The sequence below is a fragment of the Pollicipes pollicipes genome, unplaced genomic scaffold (genome assembly GCF_011947565.3).
Source record: "Pollicipes pollicipes isolate AB1234 unplaced genomic scaffold, Ppol_2.1 Scaffold_2555;HRSCAF=2994_pilon_pilon_pilon, whole genome shotgun sequence".
Classification (NCBI taxonomy): domain Eukaryota; kingdom Metazoa; phylum Arthropoda; class Thecostraca; order Pollicipedomorpha; family Pollicipedidae; genus Pollicipes; species Pollicipes pollicipes.
In genome coordinates this window covers 30,215,399-30,236,565 of record NW_023596136.1, presented here as the reverse complement: position 1 = coordinate 30,236,565, position 21,167 = coordinate 30,215,399, and the positions used below count along the sequence as shown (strand labels likewise).

The following is a 21,167-nucleotide window of genomic DNA, read 5'->3' as shown; positions in this document are numbered from 1 at the left end:
GGCGTGGGGGCGACTGAGTGACCTTGAAATAGTCTGAACGAAATGGTCTCCACACCTTCGCGGGTGTGCAGCTCAGAAAATAAAAGATCTTAACATCTAGTTCATGGCTGTGAACTGCGCTGAATGCTCTTCAACATGACTGTTTCATATCAAAACTGCATACAAAAGTGGTACGCTCCCTTAAAAGAAGACGGGACGTGTTGCTCATGAGGTTCGAAACAAATGAAATTCTCCATGTGACCACCGCTTTGTTTGCTTCTAGGTGGAGTAAGAAATCACAAAATAATACGAAAATAGCTTGTTCATGTTTGTGGTGGGGTCTGCTGCAGATCATCGAAAAATTGGGCCATTGAAGCAACTGTTCCATACGAATGAGAAGTGGTCACTAACATCCGGCTACAATCATACAGTCAACAATAATTTTTTTGGAAGATAGGATCTAACCCGACCCGGTTATATGGCGATATATATATATATATATATATATATATATATATATATAGACTTCATCACTAGACAGTGATATGACATCTGTAAGTGGTTTAAGTACAGATGTGGGGAATAATACACAGGATTCAAGCAGTATCGTATGACGTTATCTACAGATGCCGAGCATACATTGCATATCGAATACGTAAGGTAACGCATGTGCACCACTGCAGAGCTGTGCTCGACATGCTTTAATGTGGCAGAGTCATAGGACGCAGCGATGATGCGTGTACTCATTCTACCGTCCGACTCTGACTCATCCTACCTTGACTCACAACAGGATGATATCTGACTGACTGCGTTCGTCTGGGCCCGTTCACGCAATTTAACAACCTATTCCCCAACAGCAGACCTAGCTCCAGAGGTATGATGCACTGTACCACATGCTCACTATGGCCGGCACTCTCCATGACTCCGCGACAGGTGTAGCCGCAAGCGGACGGTCAGCTGACATATAATGATAGTGGCCGATTCTCAACCTTTTCAAACAACATCTCCGAAGAATAAGGCAAGCACTACCGTCTTAGCCAGAAATTGCCAGCATTCGAGGCAGCCTACTCCATAACCTCAAAACCTTTGGAGTATGGTGGGCTCGATTATGATCCAATGTCATAGCAGCAGTTAAACAAGAAGAAGCTGTTTCAGCTGCGGGCGCTTGCAACCTCTGAACATGTGATTGGTCGAGCTGTAATTGCACAGCTTAAAATTATCAAGCATAAACAAAAGTGCTCGTCTTAAATGACAGCTAATTATTATTTATTGGGCTTTATTTGGCACGTGGAGGCTTACAACTTGAAAACACTCATTCTTGAAGGTGCTTGATATATATCTCCAAGTACACACCGGAAGGAATGTAACGTTGAAGATTGTGCACGTCTCACGCACATGAATCATCCCAATGCACCAAGCATAAATAAATAAACACGACATACACCCTTTTCCATCAGTAAAAGGGCGCGTCGATGGTTACGTCAAGTGGTCTGCATCACGCGACGCCGTAAGAGTGCGAGGAGGTACGCGGTTGAGAACCGTTACTAGCTCCTCTCCCTTGGTTACCTCCACCAGCCGATTTCTCCACCACTTCCAGGCTTGCTGGGGTTCCGCTGGAGGCAAAGACTGGCTGCTGCCCACTCAAAGTGTACCGTCCACCGAATACGTTGCTGGTCTGCTGCCCGCCAGATCCGGTGCTGTACTGCTGCCCACCAGATCCAACATTCCTCTGCCCGTCGGATCTGGTGTACTTCTGCCCACTAGATCCGATATCATACTGTCCGCCAGATCCAGCGCCGTACCTCAGGCCACCATCTGCCCCGGCGAACTGCTGGGGTGCTCCGACGACATAGCGCGGGCTCCCAGGTGCTCCCGTGTACCGCTGACCAGCTCCCACTGGCGGGTACTGGGCCTCACCCTCGTACGTGACCTCGGCTTGGTAACCGCTGTCGCCCTGCACCGTGTAGGTCACCACCTGGACCCTACCGTCGGGCAGGTTGACCCGGTACTGACCTGAGGTCAGCACACCGTCACTCCCCTCCTGGTGCGTGAACTCGTTGCCTGAGTTGGGCTCTTGTACCGACCAGCCGTAGTTGTAGGGCATCCCCTGTCCGCCGCCGCCACCGCCTCCAATACCTTCCGCACCACCGCCGACCCCCGGCCCGAACCTGCTACCACCGCCGCCGCCGAGGCCTCCCGCGCCACCGCCGACCGTTGATGCCAACCTGCCTCCGCCGTTGCCTCTGCCGCCGCCGTAGCCTCCCGCGCCACCGCCGACCGCTGATGCGAACCTGCCTCCGCCGTTGCCCCTGTTGCCGCCGTAGCCTCCCACGCCACCGCCGACCGCTGATGCGAGCCTGCCGCCGCCGCTGCCCCTGCCGCCGCCGAAGCCTCCCGCGCCACCGCCGACCGCTGATGCGAACCTGCCTCCGCCGTTGCCCCTGCCGCCGCCGTAGCCTCCCGCGCCACCGCCGACCGCTGATGCGAGCCTGCCGCCGCCGCTGCCACTAGGAATGTACACACTCCCACCAGGAGTGTACCTGCTGCTACCGCCAGCCACCGATGCCACTCTGCCTCCGCCGCCACCGACATTCTGTCCACTGTTTACGGCGGGGCTGTACGCCCCGACGGCGCCGCTGAAGACGCTGACTTCTGGTGAGGGCTGCGGGCGCTCCGCCGAGGCCGGAGGTCCCGGCGGTCCCGGCGAGGGCCCGGTTTCATAGCCCTCGGGGCTTGCAGAGGCCACCATGGCCAGAGCGAACGTTGCCAGCAGGTGTGTAGGGCCCATCGCTGCTGCTGTGAGGGCGGTGCAGGAACTGGTGACTGCCGCTGGGAGACGCTGGCATTTATACTGACTGCAGGGTCAGGAGTCATAGGTCAGGGAATTGGCGGCCAGGGCGATGGTGCAAGAGCTGAACGTCGCGTTTGATCAGCTGATGTCGGCAGAGATAGAGGCAGAGAGAAGGAGGGGAGGGAGAGAGCGTGGGGGAGAGAGGATTATATATATATATATATATATATATATATATATATCAATATATAAACATATATGGAGAGTGAGGAGGAGGGGGTCTATTGATGTTTTTATAGATGGAGGACCGGAGTTTAAAGCTCTGTATTTCAGACTAAGTCAAGGCAAGCCCTTAGCCATTCAACGTGGATGAAGGGTGCCTTGTTTCTACTTAAAAGGAGTTGGATTAGGACGTTCTTGGACGTAGTACGCAGGACGGACGGACAACTTTCTAGTAGGACGGTGGTACCACAGTTGTGGAACTGCCCGTATGGGGGCCATCTTGCTGTGTAAGGTTCGTTGACTGCTGGGGTACCAGTGAACAGCATTGCGTACACAGTGTGGGAGACCATCACCTTTACACGCGCTCGGGTGGGGGTCAAATTGACCCCAGACGGTTTTTGCCAAATGGTTTCCGTACGGCGCGGCCTAGCGGCGCCAAGTTTTGCGTAGCTGTAGACAATTGAATAGCGGGGCGTCTGCCATCAGAAATTTAGATGTACCTTGTAAGGTCGCTAACCTATGGCAGGTCAAAATGCAGGTCACGATTTCAGCGAAGGCAATATCTAGGGAGATCGATCAATCAGATTCAACAACGGAGTGTTAGACGAAATCATACAGCTCTGAGATACTTTCTTAGGAAACACAACAATTGAAAGAACAAAAGACACTGACCTAGAGTCAGGTATGAAGGTCAGACCAAGGTCAAAGTCAACCTGTTTTATTAGCCTAGCGCTTGCTGTATGGAGCATTTCCTGGTGCTCATTTCGAATTATTGATAACAAGAACCACATTATACACCTTACATAGACTGCTTAAAGGTCAGAATAGTTCACTGACCTAGAATGACCAGGTCAACATTTTTTTAGGGACATACTGCCTAGCGTAATCTTTGTCACTTATCCAAATGCAAAACTCAAAGCGGTGCTGCATGATTTTGGTCACCATGACCTTAAAAAGGTCAAACAAGGATCACTGACTTTAGATGAGCATGTGACCTTTCTGTTAAGAACATTTATCTAGGTTTTAGGGACTATTTGAAGACCAATCCTGGAATTTGACCTTGCGTGACCTTAGTTTGACAGGAAGGTCATAACCTAGAAATATCCAACTTTGACCTAGGTGAGTTCATGTACAGGTCGACACAGCCCTGTGAATTTGGTGTTTCTAGCTTCTTTAGTTCCTGATATTTCAGAGGGATCAAATTGTACCCCCACCCGAGCGAAGCGTATCCAACCGGCCGCTCGGGCCGCGCGTTAACAAAACCGTAGCTCAAAAGCATTATGTACTTGTTCTGATTTCCAGCCTGACACTTTGGCAGCGCTATTTATGATCTCTTGGCCAACAGCATAGGAGCATTGACACCGGGATGTTCTGATCGTTCTTATTTAACAAGATATGGCCTGCTAAAAGTGTGTTCAAATTTAATTTCTGTCATGTGAGACAAACGCACAGATAATAAAACCCAGTTCCTCATGAACACCACATTCAGAGTACTTCCAACATTACCGTTTTTGCACGCGGTCTTCTGTTGTCCCTCTCCTCTCGGTTAGCTGTAGCTGATAGTAAATAGTGACGCAAAGTTCAGCCGAAGCTGGAATGCTGCATCTGTGCCTGACATGATGTCAGCCAGCGAGTCAGCATTCCTTTCGGCAGATGACGAGGAAGAGCCTGTCCTGCGTCTGACCACTGCTGCGAGAAAAAAAAAACGACAGCAGTCGGTGGGTGCAACGATAACGGTAATGGAGGACAAAGGCCAAAGAGCGGTGTCACCAAAACACGAGGAAAATGTCAGTGTCGAAGATGGAGACATACTTGCCGACATACAAGCATCGATGGTGTCATCCATTGTGAGAGCAAACGCAAAACTGTGGGGAAAAATCGATAAATGGATGTCGGCTTACAAAACAGACTGGGCCAAATGCAAGAAGAGATTTTTACCCGAGACCAGCATATCGGGAAGCTGGAAGCAAATCTGCAGTCATGCAACGAGACAGTGGAATGCTTGTAAGAAGAAGTAGAGGAGTTAGAGCGGCAGAGACGGCCTGCAAACTTGATTTTTTTAAGTAAAGGAATCGGAAAACGCAGGGACGGCGAAGATATAGAAGCTGTCAATAGAAGACATCAAGCTGATAATTGAGAGCTTCCTCGGAAAAAACCGTCACAAAAGCGAACTTATCAGCAGTGCATCGCCAGCAGAATGACAAACAACTCTGTCATTTGCGCCTTGAAGGATTAACATCTTCGGAACGCTATCTACGAAGATCGCACGAAACTGAGGCTGAGACGGCAGCACCCGGGCGATGCGTTGCTCGTAGATGAATCCCTCACGGAATCTACGCGAGAAATATTCAACAAGCTCCTGCTGCTTAAGAAACAGGGACGAATCTGGGCCGTATAAACCAACAAGGGCATCCATTGTTTCAAGATGTGCAGAGACTCTCCGACAACGAGAAGTCTTCTCACAGCAGCAGCTTGGACTGGACATGAGGGGCGTGCCGCCTGCTCCACGTTCAGCTCGGCCTGTGCCCGCCTCTGCGCCATCGGCCCCTGCGGCGGCCCGCCCTGTGACCGCTGGCGTCTCACTCGCCCGGGGGCCAGGCTCCCGGCCGGCGACCAGCCGGCAGCCGTTCGGTCCGCTTGGGAGCGTTTGGTTGTGGCGCCAGGGGCCGCTATGGAGCGGCCCGCTGGGTCACCGCAAGGAGCGGTGCTGCCGGCTGAGACGGCGGTTGCATCCGAGCTACGCGCGGGAGAGTCTTTAAGTAACTGCTGGACCCCCTGCTGAGGCGTCATCTGCGACGGGACTTGCGGTTGAGACACCGAGGGAGGCGAAGCGGTCAGCCGGGCAGCTGTTTACTAAGCAGCTGCCTGCTGAACCTCTGTTTGGCAAGGCCCCTTCGCCTTCCGGACTTCCTGTCGGGATATGTCTCGCGGATGAAACCAGCAAAACTGCCAGTCAGTGTCTGATGTAAGTAAACCTCAAGTTCTTAAAAAACAACAAAACAAAAACAACGAAAAACTCCAAAATAATTCCCTGTGTCTTGCGTGAATCTCATTGGCTGCAATCTAACCAAGAGCGCCGACATAAAGTATCTTCCAAGTAAAAGTGTTTGCGTCATCTGCATTGTTCAAGATGTAGGCGGCTTTTACGTTTTCTAAATCCCAACGTGCTCTGTTGCCACCCCTATGGACGCTTAAATATCAGCTAATCTTGACCAGGTGGCCTCAGACTAGTAACAAGTGCATATCGTATTTTTCGAATGTTCCATCTGTAGAGTTTTCCTTTTTGGAACTTGTGTGCTTTGGGGAAACAACTGATCGTTGTCGGGCCTTGGGCAGTTGGCCTCTAGTAAGGTTGTACTGCTTTTCTAGCACACACAACGCACGCACATGCACGCACGCACGCACGCACGAATGCACGTACGCATACACACCTGTCCATGCGTGGGCGTACTTGCACCGTTACATCCACTTATTGTTGATAGGAAACCGTCCAAATCATGACTGAGCTCAGATTCATGTCTATGAACTGCCGCGGCCTGGCGGGGCAGCATAAAAGACGAGACGTAATTAACTTCGTGAAGAATTATAGGTTTAACACGCGCTCGGGTGGGCGGTCAAACTGACCCCTCAAAAGTATTTGCAGAATAGTTTCCGAGTGTCGCGACGCATCCGCGCAAAATTTTGCATAGCTGTAGACAATTAAACAGCAGATCGTTTTTCATTTCGCATGATGAACAGAATAATCTCAACAAATATTTATCTACACAGCATTGGTCAACTGGAAAGCAGTTACTGCACATTTTGCTTGCATTCAGTTGAAACATTAATAGGTTTATATTGGGGATATTTAAAAACCCGGGATTCCCTCAGAGGCGTTGTCACCAAAATATCCGAGGAATTTAACGTAATACTTAACCGTGACAAGAGGCAGTGAATATTTCCCACCTTTCAAAGCTTGAGTAGCGTTGAAATTTTTATTGTAGCATTAGCCAAGCTCACGACTTACAAGGCGCATCTGAGGAAAGTACTACCACAAATAGGACATTTTCTAAACCTACTGAAACTTGAAGCACAAAAAGAGCGCTGCTCCGTCAAATTCCGTAACAAAACGAATAGTTGTAAGGACCAGTGGAGACGAGTAATGTTTGTACTGCGAGTAGTGCCCAAAACCTCACAACCATAAAATTATAGTGCAGGGCACGCGCGCGATCAGCACACCAATTCAAGCAGGCATGCACGTATTCTCTCACACATGCTTCCAGACCACAAACACGCACACCATACACTTATACATGTACAGACGCACGTCCTTCCTGCACGCGCACGCACAATTCGTGGTAAATACGTGCTGTGTGTGATAGAGGTGGGAGGTCGCAGTGGCACTCGTCCCAAAGCAAGCACGTGAAAACTAGACGTTGTGGGTCTATTGTAGACCGTGCTGTAGATAGTCGTACGTGTGAGCAATTATTTGAAGTGATGTGTATGCATATAGATGACAGGCTGCGACGCTGTGACAGGTGTGACTGGATATGGTTGCTGAATATTTTGTGTGATCGGTCATTGTACGCATCGTCTTTGTGTGATGATTCTGATTGTGTGTGATGGAATTTGCGAGTTAAGTTTAAAAAAAAAACAAGGGAAAAACCAGAGTACAGTACGGCTGGCTCGAGCAAAAATAGACAACACATCGAGACCCGGGCCACCGGTGAAGCGTGATGTTTGGAGTCGTGTATCGGAGTCATTAAGCGAGAGGGGACGTGTTGCTTGTGACGTTTCGTAGCCAGCTGAATTCCCCACGAGGCTGCCACCTTGTATTCTGGCTGGTGCAGCAAAACTTCACCCATGCTAAAGGAAGTAAAAATGTTCATGCTTAGGTGAGGTCAGTTGCAGGTCACCGGAAAAGTACGCCATTAATGATGATACACGATATGAACATCGAGTGGTAGTTAAGGATCTAGGCACCATATTACAGTCAAAAATAATTTTTTACTATGAAATTGAAAGCGAATCGACAGGCGATTGTAAGTGTAGATGTGAAAGCCTATCACCAAAAAGTTTTGACATGAAAAAGAGCGCACAGGAACCATTCATTACCGTCATGTGTCATCTATAAATGTCGAGCTCAAAAGCAATTTGCATTGAATTCTTTGACAAACAAGGTGCATCTATTGCGCAATATCGAGATCCTAAGCAGACTCTGAAACAAAATATTTCTACTCGGGTAATAAATATATACACTATCAGAGCTAAAAAGAACTTTTCCGCCCGACCCACTTTTCAAGTGATCCAAGCCTCCCCCTCTACCGCCCCGCATGCTAAGGACATTAGTATATCGTGGTGTACTTCAGGGTGTTAATTTAGACCGATGCCAGTAAAATATTTAAAGACAGCGGGTTTAGAACGACGAGACGCCGTCGAGGTTTGTCGTCATTGGGGCCTTACGACGCACTCAGCGTCTGAGGCTCTATGACGTCGCCTGCCTCACACTCTGGCAGCAAGGGCAGGCACCGCGGGAATCGAACCCCGTACCTATGGATTCTTAGACGGTTGTAAAGCCTTGGGTTTAGGTGAAACGAAAGGATAAGTCGCAGAGAGGTGCTGGAATTTTTAAGTGTGGCAGTCACAGGACACAGCAATGGTGCGTATACTCATCCAGCCGTTTGACTCTGACTCACTCTACCTCGACTCATAACAGGATGATATTTGGCCGACTACGTTTCGTCTGGGTCTGTTCACACAATTTAGCAACCTATTTCCTATCCATAGAAGTAGCTCCAGATCTATAATGCACTGTGCCACATGCTCACTATGGCCGGCACTCTCCACGACTCTGCGACTGGTGTAGCCGCGAGCAGACGGTCAGCTGAAGTATAATGACAGGGGCCGACAGCACAACGGCACGAGCGAACGTCGGCTAGTCCAGCGTTCCGCATCGTGGTTTAAGCAAACTGACGTGCGTATGAAATATCCAAGGTTACTAGAGAAGCTACACAGACGTGACGTCACCATGGGACTAAATTTTGGTAGCCCGTAGTGTGGTTTTTGGCTGATCCTACCTGGGGGTTGGTAGATACTAGTAACATGGTTACAAAGGAAGATTTCGCCACTGAACTGGGTAGCTATTTTGTTCTACGTTTTATTTCAGTGTTGTTTCAATAGATATTGTACCTTTGGCAATTAAAACCTTGCAAAGACAAATCATTACCACGATCTGCTCTCGAAGTAAATCGTGCTAAACCCCATTTTCTAGGTCCGGTACCCGCGCCATATTCGTCGTAGTCAATGTGCCTGATATATAAGGCCTCTTTCTTAAATGCATATATATTTGTAAATAAATGGATATCATGTGAAATGTTTACATTAAATTTATAAATGGGGAATAATTGTCCATTAATCGTCGTACTGCAGTACATAAATGGAGTGAAATGTGAAAATAAGGTAATGTGAGGAGGGTAGGTGCTAAAAATTTCGATGTTACTTTACTTTAATCTTCCTAGTCGTTGAGTTAACTTGCAGATCCATAATGTCGGATGGGTAAGGTGAAAAAGGTACGAAGGTAATATACCCCGACTACCCTGATATATCCCCAAGAGTATTTCCCAGCTGAGATATGGGCCACCACTCTATGGCTTTGGCTTTGGCGCCAAAGCCAAAGCTTTGGCGTTGGTGCCATATGACTTAGTCCCATGATGACGTCACAGTATCGCTAACCAGAATGCAGTAATGCGGGGACCCGGAAATATCCAGGTCACTGGGCGTGAATTTCAACGACCGGCAGTCAGAACTGGAGCGTTGAAGCAAAGATCCATGGTCATGATGTTGATTCATTCCGAGTAAAGCCCACGCCTCATGTAACCAGTTGAAGTTCGCTCAGCTATTTGTAGCATGTACTATTGCCGACGGCGGGCATTAAATGTGAGAGGAATCTGTGTAATACTATCACTGATATTTACATTTGTTTTGGGAAAATACCCTCTAGCACAAAACGGGGGATTTCTCAACCGAATCTGGTCTGTGCGGAGTGAGTGACCTCCGCCACCACCGTCATAGGCCCGTCCCAAACATGAAGCTGTCTTGTGGCCATCACAGAGCTGGTCAGCGTCACCGTACGCCCAGAGTGTCACACGACCGTCACACGCCCGCGCTTATTGGAAGCTTCACACCCTGTCACACCAGCAGCGCCTTCCATGATGCTGTTGAAACCTTCGCTGGCTGGTGTCTTAAAACAAGGTGTGTATCTTGTATATTGAGACATTCAGCTCGATGCTCTGTGTCTATGTAGTAAATACCGAGTAACCGCCAGCATTCGAAGCGGCTTGCTCCAGCACCCAAAAACCTCCGCAACATGGTGGGCATGATTATGATCTAATGCCACCGCACCAGTTTGACAAAAAGAAGCTGTTTCAGCTGCGGACGGTTGCAAGCTCTGAATATATTATGAGCCCGACTGTTACTGCGCAACCTGAGGTACTGCAGTCGCCGCCGCCAAAAAAGTGGCGTGCGTTACGATCGTAAAGCGTTTTTTTTTTTAAAACGGTACACTTGTGTGCCGGCATGACTGAAGATAGGGTAGAAAATATCTTGTCTGTTATGGGAGACATCCAGTGGTATGAACAAACTGCTCATTTAAAACGGGAGGTAATTGTTTCCCTATTGGGCTTTATTTGGCACGTCGATGCATACAAGTTGAAAACACTCATCTTTAGAGGTGCTTGATTTTTACTTCAAAATACAAGCAAAAAGGGACATAACGTTAAAGATGGTAGAAATATCACACAAACAAATCATCATAATGCACCAAGGATAAATAAATAAATACAACATACATCCATCATTCGTCAGTAATAGGGCAGTAGTCGACGAGCAGGTCACGTGGTGTACATCAGACGGCGCCGTAAGAGTACGAGGGGGTAGGTGGCGGGGGACTGTTACCAGCGCCGCTCCCTTGGTTTCCTCCACCAGCCGACTTGCCCACCACTTCAGGGCTTGCTGGAGCTCCGCTGGAGGTGAAGACCTGCTGCTGCCCACGCGGAGTGTACCGCCCGCCGAAGGCATTGGTGGTCTGCTGCCTGTCAGGTCCAGCGCTGTACTGCTTTCCGCCAGATCCAATGTTTCTCTGTCCGTCGGATCTGACGTTGTATTTCTGGCCGCTAGATCCAATATTGTACTGTCCGCCAGAGCCAGCGCTGTACCTCAGACCACCATCTGCCCCGGCGAGCTGCTGAGGTGCTCCGACGACATAGCGCGGGCTCCCAGATGCTCCCGTGTACCGCTGGCCGGCTCCCACTGGTGGGTAGCTGGGCCTCACCCTCGAACGTGACCTCGGCCTGGTAGCCGCTGTCACCCTGCACCGTGTAGGTCACCACCTGGACCCGGCCGTCGGGCAGGTTGACCCGGTACTGACCCGAGGTCAGCACACCATCACTCTCCTCTTGGTGTGTGAAGTCGTTGCCTGAGTTGGGCTCCTGTACCGACCATCCGTAGTTGTAGGGCATCCCCTGTCCGCCGCCGCCGCCAAAGCCTGCCGCGCCACCGCCGACCCGCGATCCGAATCTGCCTCCGCTGTTGCCGCCGCCGAAGCCTCCCGCACCACCGCCGACCGCTGATGCGAACCTGCCGCCGCCGCTGCCCCTAGGAATGTACACACTGCTACCAGGAGTGTACCTGTTGCTACCGCCAGCCACCGATGCCACTCTGCCTCCGCCACCACCGACATTCTGTCCACTGTTTACGGCGGGGCTGTACGCCCCGACGGCGCCGCTGAAGACGCTGGCTTCCGGTGAGGGCTGCGGGCGCTCCGCCAAGGCTGGAGGTCCCGGCGGTCCCGGCGAGGGCCCGGTCTCATAGCCCTCGGGGCTGGCAGAGGCCACCATGGCCAGAGTGAGCGTCGCCAGCAGATGTGTAGGGCCCATCGCTGCTGCTGTGAGAGCGGTACAGGGACTGGTGTCTGCCGCTGGGAGACGCTGGCATTTATACTGACTGGAGGGTCAGGGGTCACAGGTCAGGGAATTGGCGGCTGGGGTTTAGGGCAAAACCTGGATGTTGCGTTTGACCCGCTAATGGTTAGGAAGAGAAAGAGAGAGAAAGAGAAAGAAAGAGAGAGAGAGAGAGAGAGAGAGAGAGAGAGAGAGAGAGAGAGAGAGAGAGAGAGAGAGAGAGAGAGAGAGAGAGAGAGAGAGAGAGAGAGGAGAGAGAGAGAGAGAGAGAGGAGAGAGAGAGAGAGAGAGGAGAGAGAGAGAGAGAGAGAGAGAGAGAGAGAGAGAGAGAGAGAGAGAGAAGAGAAGAGATAGAGAGAGAGAGAGAGAGAAGAGAGAAGAGAGAGAGAGAGAGAGAGAAGAGGAAGAGAGAAGAAGAGAAGAAGAGAGAGAAGAGAGAGGATAGAGAAGAATCGATGTTCTGGCGATGTTCGCGATAGCGCAAACGTTTACAGAGGGTTACCGTTCTTGACATTCTGTGGCATGTTTGCGACGTTAAAGGGTACTTTTTTGCATTTGGTTTACCCATATCCATCACGCAGTTAGCCATTCAGTTTCGGGAAAGTGGCGACTTGTTTCACAAGGAGCGTGGAAGCACAGCGTGCTCTCTATTGCCACGAGCAACCCTGCTTGCTATGATACGCCTAACACAGCAAGTCTCTTGTGAACTCCCGCCAAGGGACCGCCTTGTTTGCTGCGTAAGCCGTCCAGGCTGGCTGTCAGGAAGCTGCTTTGGGTTGGGGGGGCCGCCCTGACTTGGTGGGTCCTGGCACCAGGACTGCTTGGCTACCACCCTGACTGGCTGCCATTGTGTGCACTGCTTTGGAGATCCAGCAACACGAAATTTGATCATCCCTTCATCCCTTGTCGTGATGTGCTGCGTCACCCAGTGACACGACTTTGATATAATTTGTTCGCAGGCCTTTAGTGGGTTGCATCATTGTATAGAGCTGCCCCGATGTGCTTTTTCGCTGTTTTCGGTTTGCCCTGAAGGCCATTTCAACACTAACTTAGCCGTACTCTGGCATATATGATGCACCTTTTGCGGCCTTTCTGCTTGGCAGCACTTTTTAGTTAGGCATCTTGGAAGCGGTTTATGTCCTGGGTGCAGTTACGTCTGTTTGGGGGTTACCAAAAGTCTGTTCCAATTTTATTTCTCCCAGAACTAGAGGAAAACCCCTAACAGAGTTTCCAAGAAAATATAAATGGTTGAGAGCTTTTCGTGCAAGGGAATTCCAGCGATGTGCAGCGTTAGCGTTTTTGCACGCGTTCTTCGGTCATTGTGTAAGGCGCAGGGACTATGGTCATTTCTGAAGGGTTATGTCATGAATGCGTTTGCAGATGCATTAATACGCGCCCGGGTGGCCGTTGGATACCCTTCGTTCGGGTGGGGGGTTTATTTGATTTGATGTTTATTTTCGATTACGAACATTAAGCAGTGCATAATATGAGGAATGGATTGGCGCATAAGCAGAACGTTTAAATCTGAGCGCCTCTCCTTATAATAACAGGATATGGTCATCGCCGCCAGGGAACCCACGACCCACCGCCCACTCGCCCGATCTGTAAGCCGACACGGGCGGGGCGCCCGCCGCCACTCCAGTCTACACATATAGCCGTCTCGGGCCGGCGGCGGACGCCCAGCCCGGCAACGCCGCCCAGTGGCCCGTCTGCTGCCCGCGCCCGCTGGAAGTTTTTAGACGAATCGTTTGGTCTGAAAAGGAAATGTTTGGAAAAATTTTGCTGTGTGCTGCCCACTGCGATCCTGTAAACCGTTCCCTTTTCAAATAGGTACTGGATAGAAGGATGGCGATGTACACAACTATATCGCATGGTGGATACGTTTAACAAAAAATTGCCTGAACATCAGTTATTATGCAAATAACAAGTTTAAAGTATCAAGGCCCAAAAAGGGTACTTGATACATACTGTTAAGTAATAGCGTAATTTGCTGGTTTTAACTGCAATAATTGCATTTTTATCTCAGCGGCTTGTGATCTATGACCGCTTTCTTGAGGTAACCTCGGCGAAATTTTACTCAGTGTGACAAATTAGCGTTTAATTCTAGACGGAAGAAAGCGCAATCCACGTATTTTTTAGATTCTTCCCATAATGTCTGTCACTGTGATACGCAGTGCTATGGTCCTGGTGTGATTTACAAGATCAGGTCGTCCCAGGTGAAACTTAGTGAGACTTTGGCAGGATCACCAAATTTGACTTTTTAAATGTATTTAAGGTATTTAAAGGTGTGTAAAGGTATTTAAGGTGTTTAAAGGTATTTAAGGTATTAAAAGGTATTTAAGGTATTTAAAGGCATTTATTGACTTTTAAGGATAAAGGTAAGGTATATATAGGTGACTAAGCCTTAATGCCACGTGGCTTACCACTTCGGAAGGCGTTCTAACCCTATTATCGTATTGACCTTCCCTGTTTGGTCCTTTATGTAGCCGACGGGTCAGAGCCACCTTCACCTTCCTGACCTGACAACGCATCCAGGCCACACGTGCCGATATCTTTTAGTACCTATGGAATAGAGTTGTCCAAGAACTATTCAAGTCCGTCTTTTGCAGCCCTATAGCGTCCTTAGTTCTTGAGATGACGAGGCCGGTCTATATATTGTTAATCTGACCTGTTTGGCCTAGTTTAACCTCTCAAAGGTAACACTTGCTTTGGTTCAGACTCATCTATCTTATGCAGCTTTGCCGGAGCTTTCTTATTCAACTTCTGCGTGACTTGTCCTAGATTAGCTGAAACATGTTTAATCTTTTAGATCTTACGTGCCTCTGAGGCCATCCTTCGCAAAGGCGAAAGTGGGAAAGCTCCCGTATAGTGATAGTTACATCGCCCGGTATAGACTCCGTTTTGTTTTGCAGCTTCCTTTTCCTCTCGTTTCTTGTTTGTTGTTGTCTTGGATTTGACCTTACATGACGACTTTGCACCTGTTAGCTTTGTTCGTAATGACGTTTCTGAGGGTTTGACTTCAAGTTTGATGGTGAAAGTTAACTTGCCAGCCAACTGATCTATTTTGAAGAACTCAGTGGCATTGGCCGAAGAGCAAAGTTCGGAACAATTCCACATCTAACGCTGAAAACCAATAAGAATATCACGCCAACGTCGCAGACCTATCCGCGCTCCCATCAGCGCCAGAGGTCACCGGCCTGTCGGCACCGACGTCAAACGGCCAAGAACAACGCATCAAATGGCCTACTCAAAACACGGAAAATTTAATAGCAGCCCTTCAAACCTGGACAATGAAACACCTTTATTTGTCTTCGATGCACTGGGCCCGTATGAAGCAAGCACGCCTTACTATGCAAAGCGTCGCATTACCGCTGATTGGTTATGAATTGCAAAGACCTACCTCCACGTACCTCCGATATATATATATATATATATATATATATATATATATATATATATATATGTATATATATATATATATATATATCGGTAAAAAAGTTATTTTACATTTTTCTTTATACATACATACATATATATATATAATATATATATATATATATATATATATATATATACTTTCTCCTCCCTCTCCATTCCTCTCTCTCTCTCTCTCTCTCTCTCTCTCTCTCTCTCTCTCTCTCTCTCTCTCTCTCTCTCTGAAATAAGGCTTGTATTGTGAATGTGCGAGTAAGCGTTGGCATCAGTGTCTTACATAATCGGAGTCCCTGCTTTTACGCAGCCCAAGGCTGTTCCGAGAGACTAAACGATATTGCCACAGTCACCGTACCGATCAAAGAGCTGCGCGATGTTTAGCGCACTGTTAAGTTTACCAAGTGACGTCCCGTAAGCGAGGTATCTCATTTTGTTGAGAACTATGGACGTCGTCTCTGCTGGCAAATGAATCCATATGGTGTTGTGCCTTGAAGACGGGCTGCTCGCTCCTCTCTAACACCTTGAGACGTGCGCACTCTGAAAAGCTGACTCGTGGGAGGAGGGGACACCACAGTGTGATTTACAACAAATCTACTGTCTGGTTTGTGTAATACATAGTTCAGTAAGGAACAACTGCCTTGTTTAGATTACCGCACTATTTTGTGCTCCCTTGAACCTCAAAATAATTGAAATATGCATTAAAAAATGATAAATATCTATTCACATATTTACAAACGAATTCACATCACCACAAATATCCTTCACGGTGCCCACACATTCTTAAAGGCGGCTCTTCATGTAGATTATACATGAGCCATCCATTGTTCCTCCGTTGTCATTAGCGGTGGGGGTGACACTGATCAAGCGGCCCACATCATACGGCGCCGTAAGAGTGCAAGGGCGCAGGTGGAGGGGCGCCGCTGCTAACCCCGCTCCCTTGATTACCTCCTCCAGCCGACTGTCCCGCTACACCAGGGCTTGCTGGGGCTCCGCTGGAGGCGAAGACCTGCTGCTGGCCATCCGGAGTGTACCGCCCACCGGATGCAGCGTTGGTCTGCTGTCCGCCAGATCCGGTGCTAAGCCTCTGTCCGCCAGATCCAGCATTGTACTGTCCTCCAGACGCTGTGCTGTACCTAAGGCCACCATCTGCCCCCGCGAACTGCTGAGGTGCTCCGACGACATAGCGCGGGCTCCCAGGTGCTCCCGTGTACCGCTGGCCAGCGACCTCTGGCGGGTACCGGGCCTCACCCTCGTACGTGACCTCGGCCTGGTAGCCGCTGTCGCCCTGCACCGTGTAGGTCACCAGCTGGACCCGGCCGTCGGGCAGGTTGACCCGGTACTGACCTGAGATCAGTACACCATCACTCTCCTCCTGGTGTGTGAAGTCGTTGCCTGAGTTGGGCTCCTGTACCGACCAGCCGTAGTTGTACGGCATCCCCTGTCCACTACCACCGCCGCCGCCGAAGCCTCCCGCACCACCGCCTACCCGCGATCCGAATCTGCCGCCGCTGTTGCCGCCGCCGAAGCCTCTCGAGCCACCGCCGACCGTTGATGCGAATCTGCCACCGCCGCTGCCGCCAGGAGTGTACACACTGCTACCAGGAGTGTACCTGCTGCTACCGCCAGCCACCGATGCCGCTCTGCCTCCGCCACCACCGACATTCTGTCCACTGTTTGTGCCGGGGTTGTACGCCCCGGCAGCGCCGCTGAAGACGCTGGCTTCCGGTGAGGGCTGCGGGCGTTCCGCCGAGGCCGGAGGTCCCGCCGGTCCCGGCGAGGGCCCGGTCTCATAGCCCTCGGGGCTTGCAGAGGCCACCATGGCCAGAGCGAGAGTCGCCAGAAGGTGTGTAGGGCCCATCGCTGCTGCTGTGAGGGCGTTGCAGGAACTGGTGTCTGCCGCTGGGAGACGCTGGCATTTATACTGACTGCAGGGTCAGGGGTCACAGGTCAGGGAATTGGCGGCTGGGATTTGGGCAAAGACCTGGATGTTGGGTTTGACCCGTAGTTCAGATAGCACTCTATACTTTGTCGGCTACATACTTCCCATCTGGCCACCGCGGGCCTTTCAGGCTGTTCAAGTTGCGCTTTCTGCCACCAAGAGCACTGAGATCACTTCGGGATCCTTACAACTGTGGGCTCATGAGGGCTCTTCTGGCTATTGAGGATGAACTGGCCACTGAGTGACCGGTGAGCAATCAGAGACGCTTACCGGGTGGTGACAGCCCAGCTGTTCAGTTGGTTCTCGATCCCCATAGCTCAGCTGGTTAGAGCGCCGGCCTTTCGATCGACCCACCCGTGGCGGTGTGGGTTTGAGGCGCTTGCTAATTACCCTGACTGAGATCGAGATTGCTTGCGGCCGGTGGCAGCCGAGCCGTGCCGAGGAATGTGGGGAAATTAAACTTTCGCCACGCAATTCTGTCGTTTATTAAGACTTGGTCCGAACCTTTTGAATGAATGGTTCTCTGATATCAGAACCCACGCTTAGCAGTGCATGCCGCTTGAGTCCTGGTCCTACAACTTGGTTAGGAAGTTCCAGGTCAATGACAAAATTTGGGTGGCGAAAATTGATTGTAATGCGATGCTCGGCATGATCCCTTATGCCCTCTGGCGTCACCTGGCCTCCAGCACGGCCGCGAGTAGTCTCAGTCAAGGGCAAATAGCGAGTGCCCGAATAGACTCGAACGCATCCCGCCACGGGAGGGTGGATTGGAAGCCAGACGCTCTAGGCAACTGAGCTATCAGGATGAGCCGCCACCACCCCGTTGACCTAGAGTCTCATGATCGAATGGCAGGGGCCAGGGGTCACTTTTCAAGCACTGTTTAGCGTAAGCTCTGGTCCCAGAAGTTCATCCATATGAAGGTTTCGAAATAAATGCATTTTACGGCAGCCTTTTTCGTCTTCAGAGTCATTTAGTAGGCTACTAATCGTGGGAATGATGGCTTGCCTCGTCATCTTTGGCGATGGACGTGACCAGTCTACTGCGTAATGTTTCAAATGGTTGTGCCATTGGAGACAGGTGTCTTCGCATATCGGCGACGCAGTTGTGAACCGGATAAATGAGAGGCCGTATGCAAGGTCGTGCTATAGAGGTAAAGTCGTGTGATGATTCTCGCTCCATCTTCGTTTAATGTCAGCGTGACATCACTGGTGCCGAGACCTTCAATACGCGGCGCGCCGCTAAACGCCTCATGCAATACTGGCAGCCGAAGCATCGAAACATTCGTACATTCAAGGTGATAGCAGAGCCGTGGCGAGGGATTTTTTGTGGACGGGTTAAACCTTGTGAGAGCTCTTTCCCAGCACTAGTGTTGCCCCAGCATGTCGTGAAATAGTACATGGGGTTTTCTTATGTGTCATTTATGGTAGTAATTCGACCATTCGCTGACCCACACCTGTGCTCGTCTTTCTTCATGCATGCATACCTAGGTTTGAACCAAACCGACGGGCTCATCAGCCTTAACGCGTACTAGTGCCCAGCTGAAAACTACGCGCTCGGGTCAAGAGTCAATGTGACCCCTTAGATCGAACAAAACTAAGAGAGCAAGAGACACAATGTCCACAGAGTGGCTTAGCCTGTATAAAGCTTACTTGTATCAAAATTTGGACTTCCTTGGCATACATTTTGGTAAAAATCTAACAACTCCAAACTATAGATCGGTGTCTTTAAGGACCCTAGACCCCCTCCGTGCAACCGCCTTAAACCTAGAGATCTGTTCTAAGCAAAAGATCGCTTCTACTCACTTCAGGCCAATGGCACGGTTTAACCTTTAGGAGGTCATAATGCCCAATAAGCTACAAGATAGTTTTGATTTGTATGTGAAAAAGCGTCAAGGATTAGGCTAGGCAGTATGTTGCTAAAGAACAGAGTTTCATCAGGATCATTTTACATCAGTGACCATTCTGACATTCAAGAATTCCGTGGAAGATGTCAGTTGTGGTCCCGCTATAAAGAAATTCGAAATGAGGATCCGAAATCACAGTTGGTTTTGACTTTCGCTGTCCGTCATACCTGCCCCAACTGCAATGGAATTTACTGTAAACCTGAACTCAATTGGTTGTTGTCTACGAAACTATGTCAGATATCAATGTCTTTGTCAAACACTCCGTTGTTTCATCAGACTGAACAGTTCCTTTGCCACTGCTTTCGCTGACGCTCACAGACACGGTCTGACTTTGACCTACCATGGACCAGCAACCTTACAAGGTATCTCTAATTGTTATGTCGGAATTCCGGCTACTCATTGTTTACAGCTTTGGAAAGGTTCGCGCCGCTACGCCGCGCGTTTCGGGACTCATTTTGGAAAAGTATTCGGATGTGGAGCAAATTGTCCCCTCCCGGACCCGAGTGCGTGTTAAGCCCACTGCGCCGGCCACTCGTTCACCGAAGTCAACGTCCTAAAAGCGGAGACTTAAGGCATGGCCAGGAACTGAAACTTTGATGCCAATGAAACTTCTGAAAGAATACAGTCACGATTTTAACACGCGCCCGGGTGGCCGGCTAGATACCGTTCGCTCGGGTGAGGGCGGGGGGGAGGGGGGGGGGGGCAATTTAGCCCCCTGAGATCTCGAGAATTGAAAGAGCTAGAGACACTAAATTTGCAGGATGTGTTAACCTGTGCGTGAACTCACTTAGATCAAAGTTTCGGGTCCCTAGGTTATGACCTTAGGATCAAAAAAGGTCAAACAAGGTCAAGTTCCAGGTTGATATCCAAAGTGTCCCGAGAACCTAGATAACCGTTTTTAAGCATAATGTCACATGCTCATTTAAGGTCAGTGACATTTTTTGACCTTTTGAAGGTCAAGGTGACCAAAACCATACAAGATTGCTTTGAGTTTGGCATTTGACTAAGCGACAATGATTACGCTAGGCAGTATGTTCCTAAAACAAAATGTTGACCTGGGTCATTTTAGGTCAATGACCTATTCTGACCTCTAAGAAGTCCATGGATGATGTATAATGCGGTTCCTGCAATCAATAAACTCGAAATGAGCACCAGAAACTATCCCATACAGCAAGGCCTAGAGTAACAAAAGGTTTGGTTTTGACCTTGGTGTGACGTTCACATCTGACCTTAGGTCAATTTAATATGCTTATTTAACTGTTGTGTTGCCTAAGAAAGCATCTCAGAGATGTTTGGCTTCGTCTATCACTCTGCTGTTAGATCAGATTGAAGGATTCCCCAGAAATTGCCTTCGCTGAAACTATAGTCTGACTTTGATCTGCCATAGGTCAATGACCTTACTAGGTACATATGAATGCTTGATGCCAAACGATCCGCTAGCTGTTCAATTTTCTATAGCTATGCAAAATTTAACGCGGCTGCGCCGCGCCGTCTGGAAACCATTCTAGTAAAACCTTCGGGGGGTCAATTTGACCCCCTACCCGAGAGCATGTCAATCTACATGATGTTTATGACGCATTGCATTCTATTTATTCTTGTTTTGAATGGTCTTTCGCCTTTAAAGCTACATTATTTCAGCTCCAGGATCCAGATGACAATTAAGGCAGCTCCAAATTTTGTCGGTGACAGAAAAAGTGTTTTCACCTCTGCTGCATGCCCGCGCTTCCTGTCGAGGTAAACTACAGGTGACGCCAAACAGCCTCAAGAGCTATATGCTTCGTAAATTCCCAAATACAAAAAAGTCACTCCGGGTCCACACGGACCTCTCTCGGCCCTCGGTTTACCCAGGGGAGCTCTGGCCCCTCACGAGACTTTTGAGCTGATCAGGGTCCTCTTGGTCGCTGAGGGCCCCTGTCGCTTCTGAGGAGCTTCTGATGGGTTGAGTTCCTCTCCGGATTTTCAGG

At 49.6% G+C, this 21,167-nt stretch overlaps 1 protein-coding gene across 1 annotated transcript; it reads right to left on the bottom strand.

Moving 5' to 3' along the window:
* Positions 1 to 1,432: 1,432 nt before the first annotated feature.
* Positions 1,433 to 2,083, bottom strand: LOC119100100 (pro-resilin-like). Its single transcript, XM_037223217.1, has 2 exons — positions 1,782 to 2,083; positions 1,433 to 1,469 (listed from the first exon to the last, which is right to left on the bottom strand). The coding sequence occupies exons 1-2, from the start codon at positions 2,081 to 2,083 to the stop codon at positions 1,433 to 1,435; spliced, it is 339 nt and encodes a 112-aa protein (XP_037079112.1).
* Positions 2,084 to 21,167: the final 19,084 nt, after the last annotated feature.